The 20,402-nt window shown below is 34.4% G+C and overlaps 1 protein-coding gene and 1 long non-coding RNA gene across 3 annotated transcripts; both read right to left on the bottom strand.

The window, feature by feature from the left end:
• Positions 1–4,049: 4,049 nt before the first annotated feature.
• On the bottom strand, positions 4,050–7,571 carry LOC127742467 (uncharacterized). 2 transcript variants are annotated; one of them, XR_008003743.1, is made up of 3 exons: positions 7,029–7,571; positions 6,853–6,964; positions 4,050–4,498 (listed from the first exon to the last, which is right to left on the bottom strand). It is a non-coding gene; the product is annotated as an uncharacterized LOC127742467 (long non-coding RNA). The 2 variants fall into 2 exon arrangements; XR_008003742.1 differs by having other exon boundaries at positions 4,053–4,498; positions 6,853–6,955.
• An 8,329-nt stretch (positions 7,572–15,900) lies between these two features.
• On the bottom strand, positions 15,901–19,760 carry LOC107470191 (plant intracellular Ras-group-related LRR protein 9-like). The gene is made up of 3 exons (XM_016089576.3): positions 18,958–19,760; positions 17,537–17,703; positions 15,901–16,640 (listed from the first exon to the last, which is right to left on the bottom strand). Exons 1-3 carry the CDS (start codon positions 19,732–19,734, stop codon positions 16,001–16,003), a joined length of 1,584 nt encoding a protein of 527 aa, XP_015945062.1. The 5' UTR covers positions 19,735–19,760; the 3' UTR covers positions 15,901–16,000.
• Between the last annotated feature and the right edge of the window lie 642 nt (positions 19,761–20,402).

Genomic DNA, 20,402 nt, shown 5'->3' with positions numbered 1-20,402 from the left:
TGCCTCCAGACGATTAGCCGTGCAGTGACAGCGCATAGGACCATTTTCCCGAGAGGATTAAAAGTAGCCATTGATGATGGTGATGCCCTACATACAGCTTGCCATGGAAAGGAGTAAGAAGGATGGGATGAATGTAAGAAGAAAGTAGAGATTCGAGAGGAGCACAGTATCTCCATATGCCTATCTGAAATTCCCACTATTGATTTACATAAGTATTTCTATTCCTTTTTATTTTATTTATCTTTATTTATCCAATCTAATCACATTTGACTTTATGAGTCCACTTAACTGGGATTTACAAGATGACCATAGCTTGCTTCATACCAACAATCTCTGTGGGATCGACCCTTACTCACGTAAGGTTTATTACTTGGACGACCCAGTACACTTGCTGGTTAGTTGAACGAATTTGTGACTTCAAATAGAGCCAATTATTAAATTTCATACAAGTACAAAGAATATGGATCACAATTTCGTCCACTGGTATGTAGATTTGAAGGTTTAGTATTCAGAGTTTAGAATTTAAGATTTAGGATTTAAAAATTAAGATCTTAGGGTTTAGTTTTTAAAATTTAGGGTATAGAATTTAGATTTTACAAGTTTTTAATTTAAGGTATGTGTTTTATGAATTAAGATTTAGAATTTAAGATATAAAAATTAAGGGGTTTAATGATTTTTGAATCTGGATTTAGAGTTTAGGAATTAGAGTAAGGATTTAGTAATTTTTGGATTAGTGTTTAGTATTTAAAAATTAGGATTTAAGAATTGAGGTTCAAAATTTTAAAGGTTTAATTTGGTGTTTAGGTATTTGAAAATTAAGATTTAAGGTTTAGTTTTTTTTATTTTTGAATTATACTAATTTTTAATTTAAAATTTAAAATTTAAAGATTAAGTATAATATTTTATATTAAGTGTCAAGTAATATGATGACATAATGTCATGTCAAAAATCTTATTAAGCCCAATAAAATTTATTAAATTCTAATTAATCAGCATGTAAGCACGTACATGATTTATTTGAATACATAGTTTGACTTGAGGCATACTTTTTAATTTATATAAAATCATTTGACATTTAGTCATGTTTTTTAGCCAATTTCTTTTTTCTACTTTCGAGGTTTTTGTATTACTATCTGTGATTTAGGGTTATGAGAATTTAGTATTTTATGATTTAGGATTTAGAATTTAAATATTAGAGATTTACGATTTAGTTGCTACACATATAAGTCATTTTTGTTTATAAGTCTTACAAGTTGGGCCTAACACACGCGTTACAGAAGAAGAAGAAAAAGTTGGGCTTAACATGTACGTTACAGAAGAAGAAGAAGAAGCGTGAATATAAATGACTTGTATGATTTGTATGGAAAAGCATTCTCTCTTTGCTTTCGATCTCCTTCTATTTTTTTTGATTTTCATGGTTTCTGAAATCAAGCTTTGAAATTGTTTTGAAGATGATGGAACTTCAGAAATACACCCGAACGATTACAGAAATACATCCAAAGGATTACAGAAATACACCTAAACAGTTACAGAAATAAACCAAATGATTACAGAAATACACCCAAAGGATTACAGAAATACACCCAAAGGATTTAAGAAATACACCCAATATAGGGAGAGACAGTATATTTCTTCTTGAAATCAATACACCCAAAGAATTATAGAAATACACCCAAAGGATTACAAAAATACACCCAAAAAATTTAAGAAATACACCCAAAATTCGTTGAAGTACACCTTATGCATAATTCATAACTCTTTCTCTTTTTCCTCCTCATCTTCTGCTGCTGCTTCTTCTTCTTCAAAAATAATTTCAGAGCTTTATGTCAAAAAACAATGGAAACCAAGAATAACGAAGAAAGAAAACAAAGAGAAAAGCATGTAAATGAAGAAGAAGGACAGGAAGAGGAAGAAGAACGTGTAGCAAGAAGAAGAAGAAGGAGAAAGAGAAGACAAGAAATGTACCTTGAATAATGTTTCTTCGTTTTTTCTGGTAATTTTGATGAAGGAGAAAGAGAAAACGAAAAGAGGAGAAGAAATTTCAATAAAAAAAGAGGGAGGAAGAGAAGAAAAAGAGACACAGATAAAGAAGAAGAAGAGGAAGAGGAAGAGAAAGCACGGAGAAAGAAGAAGAAGAAAAAGAGGCAAAAAAAATGTAAAACGGCGTATTTATAAATGACTTGTATGAAAAATCACTTATACATGGAGAATTACTCTTAGTTTAAAAATTAGAGTCTATGGTTTAAAATTTTGGATTTATAATTAGGTATGACACGTTACGTGATATAATATCATATGACAAATTAATGTTGTATGTCAAAAATCTTATTAAAACCTATGAAATCTTTTAAAATTTTATTAATCAAGTAGATATCCACACATATTTATTTGGATACCTAATTTGACTTGAAGCATCTTTTATAATATATATAAAAAATAATTTGACGTTTAGTTATATTTTTCTATGTAAGATTTTGAATTTTTAAAAATTAAATAATGAGTTATTTATGATTTATTATATTTATTTATGATTTTATTTTTAAAAAATTATCTTATAAAAAGAAATTATAGTTATGAGACTTTGGGTTTAAAATTAATTAGGATTTATATAATTTTTTTAATAATTAGATATTTTTTATTTAAAATTCAAAATTTTATTAGTTGGAAAAAAATAAGTTTTATTTGATTAATTCTAATTAAAGAGTTATATTTTGAAGATTTTTAATGAATTTAAAGTAATGAAATTGATTGTTTAAGATTAAACAAAAATAAATTTTATGGTTTTGTTGATTTGTGAAATTGATTTGTGATTTAACTTATTTAATTTTGAAGAACACCGAAAAGAGTAAACAAGTAATTAAAGTTAACTTAAAAAGAGATTTAATTATTTAGTTAAGGATTTAAAAGTTAATTAATTATTAATTTAAAGATTTTGGAATAGGAAGTGTGATTATGAGGTTTTAGTGGAGCTGAACATAAGAGTTGGAGGAAAGAGTTATTTAAAAAATGTGATGACAAGACTATGATTTTCAAGAGTCATGAGATAAATGTTAAAAAGACCTTTACGTCTATTCCAAATGGAACTTGAGAATCTTAAAAGTTTAGTTTGTTAGCGTCTAAAGTGACTAATTAAAAAAAGATATAACGAAATTGAATGAGAAAAAGATTGAGATTGATTATTGATGATATGTTTGAGTTATCTTGAGGTTGATTATAAATGATTATGTGTATGAGTTAGTTTATCACAACCTTGACCTCGAGTATAGGGTATTATATTAGCCATCTTATACCCACAAGCCGTACTCTGTACATAACGGCCTAAGTCTAACCAAGTAAATATTAAAGTGTGTGGAGTAAAAAGTGGAGTTGAATTGATGGTTATGATAAAGATTATGTTATGGGATTATCAATAAAAAATAAGAATTGATTTGAGGTTTATGAGAAAAGTGAGATTCAAATGAGACTTATGATGAAAACTATGATTGAGATATATGCTAGTAATTATAATTAATGATGAGTTTGACGATGATAATAGTTTTGGTTGATGATTATTATTGAATGGCAATAACGGAAGTTTTGTCCCACTTGCTTGATTATAATTGAGATGTGATTACTGATTGGCAAAGATGTGGGTTCTGTCCCACTTGCTTGATTATAATTGAGATGTGATTACTGATTGGCAAAGATGTGGGTTCTGTCCCGCTTGCGTTACAAAACCACGTCCTATGGAGAACCATGTGCAAGTGTTTTCATTATTCTTGCAGCATTCTCTTCTCCTACGAAAAACCGTGTAATTCGGTTCTCACCTTCTATATCTAATATTTTTGAAAAACTGATGAAAAAGACAAGTATTGGACGTACTTTATTTCTTTTGTTATTTTAGATGTTTTTCCTCACCCTTATTATTTTATATCTTGTAAAGAGGAATAAAAATTCTAATTATATACTATATAATATATATTTGTATGTTATTTGTATAAGTTATTCTTGAAAATATAAAATGTGTAAAGGTGTATTTGTGTATATATGTATGCATGTTTGTACAAAAAAAAAAAGATATACCGATTTTTCCAAAAAAAAGTCAAAAAGGGTTGCAGGTAAATGCTCCTACTTATTACAGTTATATATAGAAGTCGTTGTTGTAACACCCTAACTATCAAAAGTCGCACTTCCGACTGCGCCACTCTGATAACTCGAGTATTACGACAACTCTTAAAATATTTAGTACTAAAATATGAGCCTGTTTAAAACTGAATCCGAATATTCAAAACATACGTCCATATGTGACAATACAAATTACAATACTTTCAAATATATATATATATATATATATATATACAAACTTCACATATCAAAATTCCTATCCCTCTTGCAAAAATTGCTAAAAATAAGGCGAGGGAAAAATAATAACAAAGATAATACAAAATAATATCGAATAAATAGAAAATGAATATAACTCTTCTGAAGTTTCGTCGGCCATATCCTGAAAAGGAAAAAACCTGTAGGGGAGTGAGAATATCGTCCTCGAAAGGGTTCTCACTATAGGGTCACAGAATTGCTATAATAAGATACGAAAATAAGGCCGTTTTTAAAGTACAGTGATTAATAACCGCTTTATGCATCTTTTCAAAACAGAAGATTTAATATTCAAAATCCGAGATCCTTTCTGAAAGGAAAGACTATTAATTTCTCAGAAATCCAAAAGCCTTTTTAAAAGTTTTTCCTAGACAGCATGAAAGACCAAACTGTTCCAAGCAAAGGTTCATTAAGTCTATGCTGAACCAGTTTAGTTTTTCAGACTTTTCCGAACCGAAAACTCAAATCAAACACGGCCTTCGGCCCATCTCATAATCAACCACAGCCCTAGGCCCAAACAAATCAATCCACAGCCAATTCACTACATATTCAACCATTTCAGTCACAAACACAAATAGAAGGTTCAAGCACAATCAAGTAGTAACATCAAGTTGAGCAATTAACAATTAGGCATAATTATTCACATAGGCAAACAACATATACAATAATCACACCCAATCAATGTCACATAGATGCAAATGATGTATGCCTGTCCTACTAGCCTTGAACTCACACGTTGGTTATGTTTCCAGACCCGACTCGAATAAGCGGGATTAAACCACCATCCTTATCCGTAGGTTCCATAAACAAGCGGGATTAAACCACCATCCTTGCTCGGAACACGCAAGAGGGATTAAACCACCGTCCTTGCCTCCACAGTAAGCGGGATTAAATCACTATCCTTACTAGGCACACAAAAAAATATGCAAGCGGGATCACACCACCATTCTTGCTAAACAATTTATCAATACGTGAGCGGAATAAAACCACCATCCTCACTGCAGGGAAGATAAAACCACCATCCCTGCACAACGGTTTACGCACTGAGCAAGCGGGATTATGCCACCATCCTTGCCATGCTAGAAACCCTCATCATATTCTCAGTAATATCCACAATCAATCAGGCTCAATATCTTATCTTCAAATATCTTTCTTGGCCCATTTATTTTCAAATAACAAACGCATTCAATTCACCTATTGCCAAGAATCACTTTTTAAAACGATGCCACTTTCCACATCTGTTCAAAACTTCCAAAAAATTTCAAAACCATGCCAAATTCAAAATCTCTTTTGAAAAACTCAAAATCATTCATTTTAAATAAGGATTTGGTGATAAAATTTCTCAGCAAAATCTCAAGACTTTAGGGGAGAATAACCTAACTCATTTTCTTAAGTTCATTGAAAACCTCTAAAACTTTAGCTTCTTGACTTGAATAAATAAAGTAGAATTCAAACCCAAAACCAAGTAATGTATCCAAATATTCCAACCCAATTTTAAAACCAACTTGCTTATACCAAAACCAAATCATTTGAATCCAAGAACCAATTTCAATTTCATTCTAATATCTGAAGTGTTTCCAAAGGGTTCGGAAATTGTTTTAGTTTTTCTAAATCAAGATTTCAAGGAGTACTTCAGACTTTTCCTAAAATGTCGTAAAGTGAAATCAGTCAATCGAAATTCGGCTTCTTTTAAATCCACTAAAACTCCTCCAAATCTGTTTATTTTAAATCAAATTCTAAAACATAAGAATTTTCATATTTAAATCGACTTTAAAACATAACTCTTTTCTTAAATAAATTACATTCAAAATATAATAATTTTCTTAATAAGGTAAGTTCAAATATAATTCATTTATCAAACATTCAATTCAAAGCAAAATTCATTATTTTTAAAATAATGCTTCAAACAAAATCTCAGATTTTATAAAAAATTCGATAGTATCTCCCCTAAAACTTGGACTTTGCCATCCTTTTCGGATCGCAACCAAATCAATCCTCAACTCTTTTTAAAGGAATTCAAGACCAAATCAGTTTCGAATAAGTAAAATTCAGACTTCAAATACTAAAATCCTTTCAATTTAAAACAACCAAAAACCTCCATTTTGGACAAAATCAGACATTATTTCAATCAAACAGGCAACCATATTCATACAATACAAATAAGACATATCATAAGACTTACATAATCACCAGAAATGCATTTTGCACATCATATCTATTTATAATAATTCCAATTTAAAATGAATTAATTTTTATAGACAACCCCTACCTCAACAAGTCGAAACCATAACCCAAAATGCGCCAACAAAACCTTTTCTCTCAACCCGAAACCAACAGCAACCACAAACTCAGTCCCTAATCACTTTCACAACGATCACAGCAACTTAAAAGCGATATGCAACGCTTAGAACACAACCCTATGTTACCAAAACCTCAGCATTTATAACCAAACATAACAGAATACTAACGTAGGGGTTTCCAAAACATAAACACTTACCAAAATAAGAAAAACGAAACAGCAACGGTCTCTGAACTGATCTAACGACAACTCCGGTAGCCATCTCAAACGACAGTGGCGACCAGAACTCCGGCGACGGTGACTATAACAACTACGCAGCGTTAAAAACCTTCCCCGAACCCAAAAGAACAAAAACCAAACTTAAAATCCCTTACCGATAGTGGTCATCAGCAACGGCAGCGGGGTTTTCCGGCGGCAGGAGCTTGGCGGCGCACCCCCATCAGCGGTGACGAGGCTCGCGATAGCAACTGGGCGCAGTGGCAAGGACAGCTCCGCGACAGTCCTTCTCCTCCGGCGTGGCTCTCTCTCCTTCTCGCGACAACGCCGGTGACGTTGGCGGCGTGCAGACCGACGACGACTCCCCACGGATGGCGACTGGGTAGCGCGACTCCTTCCCCCATCGCTGTCCTCTCCCTCGCCTCAGATCTGATCCACGACGGAGCAGGGACGGCGGCGCGACTCCCTCTCCTCGTGGCTCTGGTTCGTGCTCCTCCTCCTTCAATGGCAACAAACAACAGGCATGAATGGCGAGCCCAAGGCCAGCGGTGGTGACACAGCTCCTCCCTCTTCTCTTTTTCTTTACCGATCTCCCTTCCCCTCTGCTCTCCCCGTTCCCTCTGTTCCTTTTCTTTCTTTGGGTGTGTGTGTGTGCTGAGAGGGTGAAGAAGAGTGACGGTGGGTGTGGGTTGTGTGTGTTATATGTGTCAGTGTGTGGGTTGGGGTAGCTAGGGTTAGGTAAAAAAAATTAGGATTTTAATTTGGAAATTTTGGGTTTAATTAGAGTAAGGTAATTTTAATAAAATTAGTATATAGGGTATAAATTTGAATTCTAATTTTTTTTCCAAAGATAGTAGGTTATATTTCATTAATTATTGAAAAATAAAATACAAAGATGTCCAAAAGCAGGACAGCATAATGAAAGGTGGGGATTTTCCAAAAACACTACACTGAAGGTATTCATCCAACGGTGCAAGGTCGAAAAACAAAAAAAAAATATTAAAGAAGAAAGAATGATAAATCAAATTGAATGCAACTAAGAGCTTGCCTCATGGAGATGACGACCTAAACTGGGAGTTCTTTGGATTTCACGGAACAACTTGACAGAGCTTGCTAGAATGGCAGACGGCATTGAAGTAGAACCTTCAAAAATCAACTGGTTGCGAGCTTTCCAGCAGTTCCAACAAATGATGGCAAGCAATTGAGGATTACGGTCATCATTCTTCAACAGGTTAAGCATCTCTGTTGATGCAATCCACCATGTCCAAAAGTCGTTAGGACTCTGAGGGGGAAGACAGTCACGAAGATAACTCTGAGACCATACATCTTTAATTCTAGAGCAATAAATCAAACAATGAGTGACTATTTCGGTGGCTTCATGACAGCAGGGGCATATTGGTGATATAGATGGGATGCGGTGATGAATCTGAGCAAGCACCGGGAGCCAGCCATGGAGAGCTTTCCAGATAAATAGCTTAATTTTGTGAGGCAAGTTCAACTTCCATAGATCAATCCACGGCTTTTTCTGTTGCATATAATTAGGGCAAAGCTCCAGAGGCGGATGGTAAAATAAATAGCCAATTCTGTAACTTGAAGTTGTATCATATTGTTTGGATTTGTTCAAATCCCATTGCAATTTGTCCCTACTCTGCTGAATTTTAACTGACAAAATCCTGTTTGCAACGTCTTGGGGAAATAATTCTTGAATAAGATTCTGATTCCAATTTCTATCTTCAGTAATTAGATCTTTAACTCTTGGAACCAACTCAGCAATAGCTTGACTATTTGGCATGTTAGAAATCATTAAAGGATACGGAGGAGGCAGCCAAGGATCCTCAAAGGTTCGGATATTCTCTCTAGTACCCACAGCCCAATTAAGACCTTTTTCAACAATCTTTCGGCCTTCCAGTATACTCCTCCATCCCCAAGAAGGTAAGACCCCAATTTCTACCGTTATAGCATTACCATTGCTAAAGTATTTACCTCTTAGGATTTTGGATAATAAGGAAGTAGGCTGTGTTACAAGTCGCCAAAACTGTTTGCCTAAAAGCGCCAGATTTTGGATTCTGAGATCTTTAAATCCAAGGCCTCCTTCTTTTCGTGGGCGAGTCATAATGTCCCAGCTAATCCAAGCCATCCACCTTTTAGAACCTTTTTGTCCCCACCAGAACTGAGAAAGTAGAGAGTGAATTTCTGAGATTAAACCATCAGGCAACTTGAAGCAAGACAATGTATAAATAGGAATAGCTTCTCCCACTGCCTTAAGCAATACGTGTCTACCACCTGATGATAGAAGATTGCGCTTCCACCCTTGGATTCTTTTCCGAACCTTTTCTTTGATCATACTAAAAGAAGCCTTTTTCGATTTAGAGACTGTAGAAGGCAAACCAAGGTATTTATCCTGAGCCCCAATATGATTAATATTCATAGAGTTAGCCAATAGTGCACGAGTAGTGGATGGAGTGTTGTGGCTAAAGAATACAGCAGATTTATTAAGATTTACCCTCTGGCCACTGATACTTTCATAAGAATTCAATAAATGTAGGATATTTGAACATGCTTCAGGATTAGCCTTACAGAATAAGATGGAATCATCAGCAAAGAGGAGGTGGTTGACCTTGGGACATCGTCTATGTATCTGAAGACCCTGAATTAGTCTGTTTTGTTCTGCCTTGTGTAGCAAGAAGGAGAGACCTTCTGCACAGAAAAGAAAAAGATAGGGAGATAGAGAATCTCCTTGTCGAATACCTCTATTTGGTTTGAAGAAACCATAAGGTTGTCCTTCCACAATAACAGAATAAGAAACAGTTGTCACTAATTCTCGAATCCATATGATCCACCGGGAGTCAAAACCAAACTTCTCCAATATAAACCAAAGAAAGTTCCATTCCACCCTATCATATGCCTTACTCATATCTAATTTTAGCGCCATTTCATTTTCGAGTCTCCTTTTTTTGTTCTTCAAGTAATGCATACACTCGTGAGCAATTAGGATATTATCAGAGATTAATCTGCCTTTAATAAAAGCACTCTGCGTAGGGCTAATTAGTCTATTCATCATATCCTGAAGTCTATGTACAAATACTTTGGAGATAATCTTGTAAAAGATTGAAGATAGGCTTATTGGTCTTACCTAAGTCATATCTTTAGCATCAGAAATCTTGGGAATAAGACAGATCTGAGTGTGATTAAAACCCTTCAAAATTCTGCCCCCTGAAAGGAAGCTTTTAACTGCTCGAAACACATCACCACTAAGTATGTTCCAGAAGCTTTGAAAAAATTTTGCTGTCATACCATCATCTCCTGGAGCACTTTGAGGATGAATGCTAAATGTTGCACGTTTCACTTCCTCCATAGTCACTGGTCTTTGAAGCCTACGGTTCATGTGAGCTGTAACCTTAGGTTCAAAATCAGTAAACAGAGGTTCAGGGTTCTCATGACAACTGGAGGAAAAGATGTCCTTGAAATAAGATTCAGCCACAGAAGCAATACCAGCATTTGAAGTAGCCACTTCACCGTCACTGCCAGTTAGTTGCCAAATTCTATTCCTTCGGGTTCGATTTCTAAATTTCTGATGGAAGAAAGTTGTATTCTGATCGCCAGATTTGAGCCATTTGACTCTAGACTTATCTTTCCAATAAGATTCCTCATTTTGCAATGCTTTTTCAAGTTTTTCCTCTATTTCTGAAATGATGTCGCCTCCATGAATTCCTGCTAAATGAAATTCCTCTAATTCAGACTGTAGTAAATCAATCTCCACCTTCGAATTAGATCTGTATTCTTGCTGCCATCTGACAATCTTATGTCGACAACGCTTTAGTTTTTGAGCTAGGATATACATGGCTGAACCATCAATCTGTTCGTGCCAAACCTCTCTAACAATCTGCCTTATTTCATCATTGGAACACCATCTTTCTTGGAATTTGAAATGTCGTTTAGATCTCTCAGTTCTCGAATTAGAGTCTAATGTTTAGATCTCTCAGTTCTCGGGTTAAAGTCTAAGAGAAGAGGGGAGTGATCTGAGCCTGATTCTGACAGTCTAAGAACCGTTGCATTTGGATAGAGTCGCTGCCAATCAACTCCTACCAGGAATCAGTCCAGTCTTTCCTGTATCAACTCATCACCCTTCCGTCTATTCGACCAAGTGAATGGTCTTCTGATAATCAAAGAATTATCATCAATAAAACTGTTAAAGGTTTCGATAGAAGAAGGAGATTTAGCACCCCACCTGCTTTCTCCAATTGACTAGAAATGGCATGAAAATCACCCATTAACACAACCTTACCATCAAACTGTTGCGTGACTGAAGTTAATTCAGCAAACTGAGCCATTCTATGTTGATCATTTGAACTGAGATAAACACCTAGAACACCATAGGGATCATTAGATCCAGCTGTCAGAACTGATGCCGCAATGAAGAATCTACCATGCTGCAAAATCTGAACAGTGCAACCATCCCTCCATGCCATTGCCAAACCCCCTGATAATCCATCCGGATCCACAATAAACCATTCCTTGAAACCACAAGATCTTAATTTTCCTTCAACTTGTCGAGATTGATTTTTTGTTTCACAGATAAAACCAACCTCGGGGGAGTACAATTTGCAAATCCCTTTAAGATTGTGGATTGTCAGGGGTCTCCCCAAACCCCGACAATTCCACGAGAGTAGTTTCATATTTCTTTGGGTGCCACTTGAAGGCTGGCACCCTCCACCGTCATAGCATCAGAGACAATATCATTGAGACAAATTTTTTTTGAAATTTCTTCAGTACCATTACCTCCACTCCTCTGTTTGAAACCTATCACAGACTTTCTGGCAAGTTGTTTTAGGTTTGGCTTTTTGTTCTCCTTTTTAAGCTTGGATATGACGTTGTTATTGTGTTGGACATTATTCATGGTATAGGATATCTCCAATAGAGCATTAGAAGAAGAATTAGTATCAGTAGCCGTACCTGTATTTTCTTATTCACCCTCATTTTCTTCTCTAGAACTCGAATTAGCAGTAAGTTTTTCATTATTCTATTTTTTCTGATCATCTTGCACACTCATTTTTGAGAAACTATCAAAAAGCCAAGCAGGTGGAGATTTTTTCTTCGGTTGAGCTGGAATAGAACCATCCCGAGGTTGGTTAGGATTGAAGGAAGCTATCTTTTCAATTAAATGCCTACCGACTTGATCTGCCTTAAGCCATTCACCAACTTTATCTTCCTTGATATTGTTTTGGGCAGAATCATCAATAAAACATTGGCAGTTCTTAGATTCATGTCCCAATTTTGCACAATAAGTACAGAACACACCTATACGTTCATAGAGTACTCCAATTTCCAGCATTTTCTTATTAGGATCAAGCAGTTTCAGTGTATCCCTCATTCTTTTATCACCGTTCAGTTCCACTTTAGCCTTCACTATGCGTGTATCGTTGCCTCTAACTTCAAATAGAGTAACATCTTCAATTTGACCAAGTCTCCCACCCAATTTTCGTCCAACCTCAAGTGTTTTGATTGTTCAGGCAATCCCTAAAATTGTGCCCATACAGGAAAAGAAGAGATGTGATTATCCTCCATGTTTATTGATTGCTTCCATCTGCGAACATGAATAACAAAACTCTTGAATAACCAAGGTGAACCTCTCTCAATTCGAGTCACATCAGAGTCATTCTCAAAAAAAATTGAAACTGGTTCCTGGATTTTTTGACTACTCTGAATCCTTCTGGTTTATTCCATATTGCATACAGAGCTCCTTCCATGGTACCTACGGAAAAGATCCGATCTGAGAAAATTCTTCCAGACAGGCTCCGTGTACAGGCTTGAATTCCTTCGGAAACATCTTCATAAGCTAAGACGATCAAGTCATCCTCCTAATCACTATCAATTATATGAGGGTTCTGTGTCTCTGATTTGTTGCTCATGGTGTAGAGAAAAACAGAATTGGTATTTAATGATTTCAGAGAGAAATAAGATATATGGAATGGGTGAATTAGAAAACGAAATGAATTAAAAGAAGAATGAATTGGGAGAGAAAACGAAAATTAGGGAACTAAGTGGAAAAGAAATTAAGTGAAGAAAGTAGAGGAAGATAGAAAAGACTTTGACGAAGAAAAGACAAAGAAAGGTGTAACCATGGAGGCGGCGCAGTGAAACCCTAGTAGAGCGTGAACAAACTCATAGGGCGCTGGATGAGGAGTACGTACTCCCGCTGTAGATATTGTTGAGACTTATTATGTTATTGTTGATTAAATTTGAATTCTAATTAAATACTTAAAATTATTTTAAAAATATTATTTATTGTATCTAAATACTAATTAATTTAAAATCGAATACTTTAAATGAAATTATAAGATAAAAAGATTAATTTTCTTTATTTCTAAAACTTAAAGTATTGAATTATAAAAATATCAACTACTTAAATTAAATTATATAAAATTTTTATTATTTCATAACTGCCAACTTTATAATTCAAAAATAGAAAATAAATCAACAATTGTATAATTGGATAAGGATCTTAATTTATTTTAAATTCAATTAATCAAAACTTGTTTTAAATATTATTTAATAAATTAATTTTTGAAATTAATATTACAAATAATAATCGAATTTAAAATTAGTTTATAATAAACCTTTTTAAAAATTCTGGGTCTTACAGTCGTAATATTTTCGCTATCAGAATGACGCAGCTAGAAACGTGATATTCTAGTAGTGAAAGTATTACATTATGCCAAACTTTTTTCTACTTTAGAGTTTAGAATTTAGAATTTAAGTATATATTTCATGTACAAATCTAATACTTTTAATTAAATTTTTATCGCATTATTTCCTTTTTATACTTTAAATATAAAGGTAATCCAATCGATTGATTTTATAAGAAACACCATTTCAAAATCTTCAACGGGATGTAATGGATCAAAGATAAACTTTTAATCGATTGGGATTGTCAAAAAATTATTACGATGAATGAAAGATCTAATTCGTTATTGTTTTATTTTTTATTATTAATAAACATAATAGATATATGAATGATAAAATAATAATTTATAAAATAAAAAATAATTTTTATAATTAAATAAAATATATAAAATTAATTTGTAATTAAAATTAGAAATTGACTATTTAACAATTATTAAAAAATTTAAAAAACATGTTTTGTTATGGGTCCAAATATGCTGGGACCATCAAATCCTTTGCCCTCTTATTGTCTGCAAAATCTTCTGTGATATGTTCTTGTTTAGATGCGACTGACACTCATCTTATGCTCCTGTTGTTTCGGTAGAGAGATGTTTTCCAGATGTAGCTGCTAGTAGGGCCTCCGTTTCAATAAAGTTTAACAATTATTGACTAGGTGAAAAAGGAATTTTTTATAGTTAGTGTTTAGTTAAGAGAGAGTATATCTTGGCCCTCAAGCCAGCAAGCTAACCATGGCGATGATGGCGCAAGCCAGAGCGAAATGACCTTTCTGCAATCTGAATACAATGCTCAAGTTTCATGCCACATCAAAAGTGATTCTCCTACCTCGTTGAAGAAGAATCTTGCGGCGATTTCCAACAAAACTCGATCGGCAACACCAGCACCGTGACCCACGTCACTATGATGGCTCGGAGAGCCCACACCATCACTGATGCCACAGTGGGAGCCACCGCCACATGCGCAAGAGACCGTGGAGCTTCCACATAGAGCCTTTCAGCTTTCCGATCATCGCATAAAACATGGACAACAACATAGGACACGGTCAAGAGTACCAACAGTGATACAGTTATGGTAGTGTTGGTCATACTTTTAATGCTGCTGGTAGGAACAAGAATATGAGGAAGAGGCTAATAATCACAACAATTGGGGGTTTATATTATGAACTTTGGTCTATCTTGTATTGTGGTATGCATGTGGTTCAAGTAGTGTTAGGTAATAAGTGATATAGCAGTATATATAACATGTGTGGTTGTATGAAGCACTACTGGAGTTATATATAATATATAAAGAATGTAAAAGGTAATGTAACCAATGTGCGTCCAACTTCAAAGGGAACTTTTTTTTCTGTCACAGCTTGAAATTCTTCCAATTAATCACCATCAAGATTACAACCACGTTATGTGATAAAATAATAAAGGGACTCTGACAAAATTCTAGAATTCATAGACCATATTTACACTGTTGTTTTCACTTTTGGACTAAGTTGTATGTCTATAAACATCAGACTTTTCTTAAGGATACACATATTAACATATATAGTACTCATCAATTTAATCCCTTTGCCATATCTAAATCCCTACAAAAGTATAAAGTCCCTCAAAAAGCGCAAATTGAGGGCAAAGAAAATTATAGCTAGAACTGAGTTGCTGATTATGTTAAAGAAAGAATCATATGAAAGACGACAAAACACCAGTTGATAGAATCAGATACCATGCTTGAATTTAAGTTGAGAAAAAGGAAAACAAAACTAAATATGCTAATCATTGATATAAAATTTGCTCATAAATACAAAGTTTTGATACTAATTTATAGACAGCATTATTTAAAATTAAATTTATATTATTCATTTGCCATTTACGTTTTCATCTCTTCTTTCCAGCTTAAACACTAGGATTAAAGATTTTCACATGAAATTAAATAGGTATAATTCTCCATGACCTATTCAATCATTAATCTAGCTTTAGAATTCCTATAAATTTGGAACTCATCATATGGTGCAATTAGTTGATTAGTCTTTAATTAGTTTGTTATTAGAAAAGTTTGTTGATCTAGATAGAGGACATTTTAGTATTCAGGTTATGTGTATGTGCAGAAAATAATGTAAACCAGTTAAAATTAGTGATAACTCATTACTACATATAGGCAAGACTAGTGTAAAGATGCCATAGCATTATTGCTTTTAGTTTCAGGCATAAGCTCTCATAAATTATGCAGGGAAAACTGAATAGTAAAAGAACAAAACATAAAATTACAAATTCAGTCTCATTAGTACTTGCTTGCAAAACTTCTTTATTCAGTGATCTAATAAAACCAAAAAGTTTCCTTAACTTCCACCTTCCACAAGGCAAAAAGGATGCACCAACACCAACAGCAATAACTGATTAGCAATAGATAGTAACAAGTGTTGACAGAAAGTTCCCAAAATTTCATGGAATGCCTCTTAATAAGTTTATAGCTGCTGATTGAGATAAGGATCTTTCGGAGTTTTAGGGGATATATTTCCAAGAATCTCACTTACATTGGTAGATGCATTCTTCAACCAGGAAGTGCTTCGTGTTAACCATCCGTTATCTGCTTGTTCTTGTGCTTCCTGCAGCTTGCTTTGTCTTTCTTCTTCCATTTTATCAATCCACCTTTTGGCCATGAAAGTCTTTATGGCTTGCACACCTTGACCTACAATCTCCTTTGGTGGCAATTCAAGAGGGTTCTGCTCTAAGTTAAGCTTGGTCAAGTAATGAAGGCTGCCGAATGTATCGGGGAGCTGATGAATCTGGTTGTTGCTGATGTCCAATTCCCTGAGGTTAATCAGATCACCAAATGTCTCTGGAAGTTCTTGGAGGTCGCTGAAGTTACTGCCAAGGTTGAGAATTTCAAGATTGGTTAATTTCCCTATTGCCTTTGGAAGGCCATTTAGCTCATTGAAGTGAGCATCGAGGTAGCGCAAGGACTGCATCTCACATATGGATGAGGGGAGGGAACGGAGCTTGTTCAATTGAACTGAAAGCTTCTGTAAGCTCTGTAATTCATATCCAATGTTAGTTGGCAAATATCCTAGATTGTTAAAGCTCGCATCTAGCTCCACCAAAGACCTGATCATTTCATATAAGTAAAATCAGTTCGATCAATGATAATTAAAGCATCCCTAATCTAGATATCATATGCAGAAGTGTCACAAGGTTCTCAATTCTTGGTCAAATATTTTTCTTTTTTCAGATACTTAAACACATTTTAAGTTGATTTTTTATTAATTGCAATGTGTAGAGAACCAAAATAGTGAGTTCTCAACCGATATTGGTATTTAAGACTTTAAATAAAATTCAAAAAATTTTAGTTAGAAATAATTTTACCAATCTAAATAAAACTTTCAAATTGTAAATATTAAGTTCTCCACTATATTGATCTACAAAGTTGAGTTCTTTTTTGAAAACAAATGAATTTAATTATTAGTCCTTCTGGATTTTCATTCAGCTAATTCAAGCATAAATTCAGAAAATATTTCCATGTTAATGTTGATGGTTGGTACTTCTCTGACATTAATGACTAAATAACACGGTTACCCCCATAAATACCATAGCAAGTGGAAGGGGTTGGACAGCTTGCAGCACCATCTATACCCAGATTCCACACCCCCAATCTCGCTACCTTGGTTGAGACAGCAATAATTATCCTAGATAAGTTTTACATCAGTAACAACAAACAGAGTTGGATCTCATGAAATGGGGCCTGCTGCAGATAAGTTTTACATATGGAGGGACAAAACCTTGGGAGTCAAGTTACTTCGTCAAGCTTGAGTTGTTGGAATAACATGATATGTCATTAAGTTTTAAATTAAAACCTATCCATGATTTTTATCATGTATAGCATCTACCAATTTTATATGATCTCAAACCAAGGTTATAATCCAAATTGATGAAACAGCCAACAGTAAATAAACAATGACCGTCTTACGAATTCAAGTATAGACTTCTATCTTTCACATGCATACCTGCACTTACAGATGGAATCAGGAAGGGCAGTTAGCTTGTTTGTAGATACGTTGAGGATTTTAAGCTTCTGTAACAAGCCAATCGACTCTGGTAGTGACTCCAAAACATTTGATGACACGTTAAGCTCTTCGAGATTTTCCAATCCACCTATTGATTCCGGAATTACCTATTTGGCAGCAAAGAATTATAGTCACATAAAAATAGCTAGGAAGTACATACTAAGAGAATCAATATTTCCAGTATTATTTTAGACATATCAATGCAGCATGGGAAAGCCTATACATTCAAGATAAAAACCATAAATTCACTGTCAATGACCGATGCAAATTTCTAGAATAATATTAACGATTAGCACTCTCATTTCTCCATTCTTGCATATTTGATTAAGATAAAAAATTTCACGTGAAAAAAATGCCTAGCTAAATTAACTTGTCAAACCAGGCTTTTATACCATTCAGTCTCTTATTTGCAAACTTATAAATATTTGCACATTTATAAATAGTTTGTAAAGAATGACAATTTAGTAATAAATTTCGAAAAAGAAAATAAGCAAGACGGTATATAAATACCTATCAAACCTTAAACAAAACAGTCTGTTAGCTCGTATCAACTTTAGTAGGTAACTAACAAGAGATGCTAACAAATTGCAATTAACTAGCAATTTTTCTTTTTGAATTTTCTCTTTAGAAAAAACTTGAATGCTAATTATCATGGAAAACATTCATATTAATAATGCTATATATTTGTAAAACATTTTAGAATTTTCATGATCTTGTTTCTAAAATTTAGAATTATCTAAAATTAACTTATGAAACCTATAAATAAGTCATTATGGAGTTCATTGTAACTAATTAACAAACATTTTAAATTCCACTAGCCTTTATACTCTGTACTTAACCCATCAATAATATTATTATCAAATTTCTCAAACTATTTATCCAAACTATTTATTCATCAAAATTATCCTCATTACAATATTTAAGTTCATAATACACTAAACCAATATCAAACTATTTCATAAACTAACCATTCAAAATGTAATATATATATATATATATATAGGGAGCCACTTAAATAAAGATGTTAAAAACGTCTTTTTCTAAAGATGTTTTTTAAAACTTAAAATTTAACACATATAATCAGTTAAATTATATTATTTTTATTAAAATTAGAGTGGACAAATCAGTTTAGCACAAAAATTAATAAATTAAATTTTGAATTGGTGTAAATTAATATTTTTTACCTATTCATTTATCAAATTAATTTTTCTGACCTAATTTTGATAAAAATAACATAATTTAAATTATTATATGTGTTAAATTTTAATTATTAAAAAATATCTTTAAAAAAAGACGTTTTCTACGTCTTTATGGAAGCATCCCCATATATATAATGAAAAAGACATGGAGTGTGTGGTTACCGAAAGCTGGTTGCCAGAAAGAAGGAGCACCACCAAGCTCTGAACACGTCCAAATCCCACCGGTAGAAGCTTGAGGTGGCGGCCAGAAAGGTCAACTCTCTCGACACCTTTCACATTAGCCTCCTCCAGTATCCAGTTAACTTCTTCATTGACCTCATCCCCTCCACCAGCACCATCGTCATCGTCGTCGTCCTCCTTTCCCTTCTCATAAATCTTGACCAACCTCTTTTCCGCATCGCTGAGCAACTTCTGGTACGCAGCATGCATCTCTTCCAACTGTATGAGGGACTTATACATTCTCATCTCTTGCTCCGCGGCGTCCTTGCACTCCTTTTCCCTCTGAGCAATGTGGTCACGCCACGTGGCAGGGGAAGACTCCGGGGGCATTTGGAGGGCGACGATCTCCTCCAGCTGGCGGTTGAGGTGGGCGTCGATGTCAGCAAGCTTGGTCTTAGCATTGTCGATCTCCTCGTGTGTAGGGCGCTCGCCGATGAGCTTGAGGACCTGTCGGGCTTGGGAGACGTCGGCGATGGCACGTGTCATGGAAGCGAGGAGGGCGGGGTCAGTTAGCTGAGGCATCTGACCTATGATCTCGGAGTGGCGGTGGTGGGAAGAAGAAGGGGAAGAGAGGTGAGGGTGGGGTTGTTCAATGTCGAATTGGGATTGGGAATTGGTGGCATTAGTGGGGGAGGTTGAGGTTCTTGGACTGAAGGAAGGGAGGCGGGACATGACGTAGGAGAGGATCGGGAAGTTTCCTGGGTGGGGATCCATGGTCATGGTGAGACAAATGTAGGTTCAGAGATTGTTTATTGTTATTGAATGTGTTCGTGTGTGATGTAATGTGATGTAGTTTCTGGAGAATAATGCAGAAAAAGTTCGTTGAGATTGGGATTGGCATGGAAGAAAAAGGTTAAGTGATTAATTAGTTAGTTAGTTTGTTTCGAATTGTTGGTTGATGCGGGAGTACGTAAGTGGACTGGATCAAATTGCGTTATTATTAAGCACCTAGGATTGGCTCACGTGGACGTAACCACATTAACTAAGGTATTCATTTTAAATACTAGTCCAATCCCCCGCATCTTGCGTGGTAATAATTGTAATAAATAACTTAAAGGTACTAAAAACAACTTAATTCTTTTTTATTAAATTTTTTTTAATTTAGAAATAAAAAGTCGATGTAACTTTTTAATTAGGGTTAATGTTCAAATTTGTTCTTAAAAGATCACGCTGAATAATTTTTTTAATCAAATTAGTCTCTAAAAGATAAACTGTAAGTTAAATTTGTCTTTCCGTCAGTTGGATGATGACATGTCACTATGTGGTATGATGACGTAACACGACACGTGGCAGGTCAATAACTTGACATGTAAAAAAATTTGTTATTAGTCAAAATAGTTCTTAAAAGTCCAGACGTAAGTCATTTTCATCCCTCAAATATTAAAAAT

The sequence above is a fragment of the Arachis duranensis genome, chromosome 10 (genome assembly GCF_000817695.3).
Source record: "Arachis duranensis cultivar V14167 chromosome 10, aradu.V14167.gnm2.J7QH, whole genome shotgun sequence".
In the NCBI taxonomy this organism is placed as follows: Eukaryota; Viridiplantae; Streptophyta; class Magnoliopsida; order Fabales; family Fabaceae; genus Arachis; species Arachis duranensis.
This window is presented reverse-complemented; position numbering and strand designations above follow the sequence as displayed.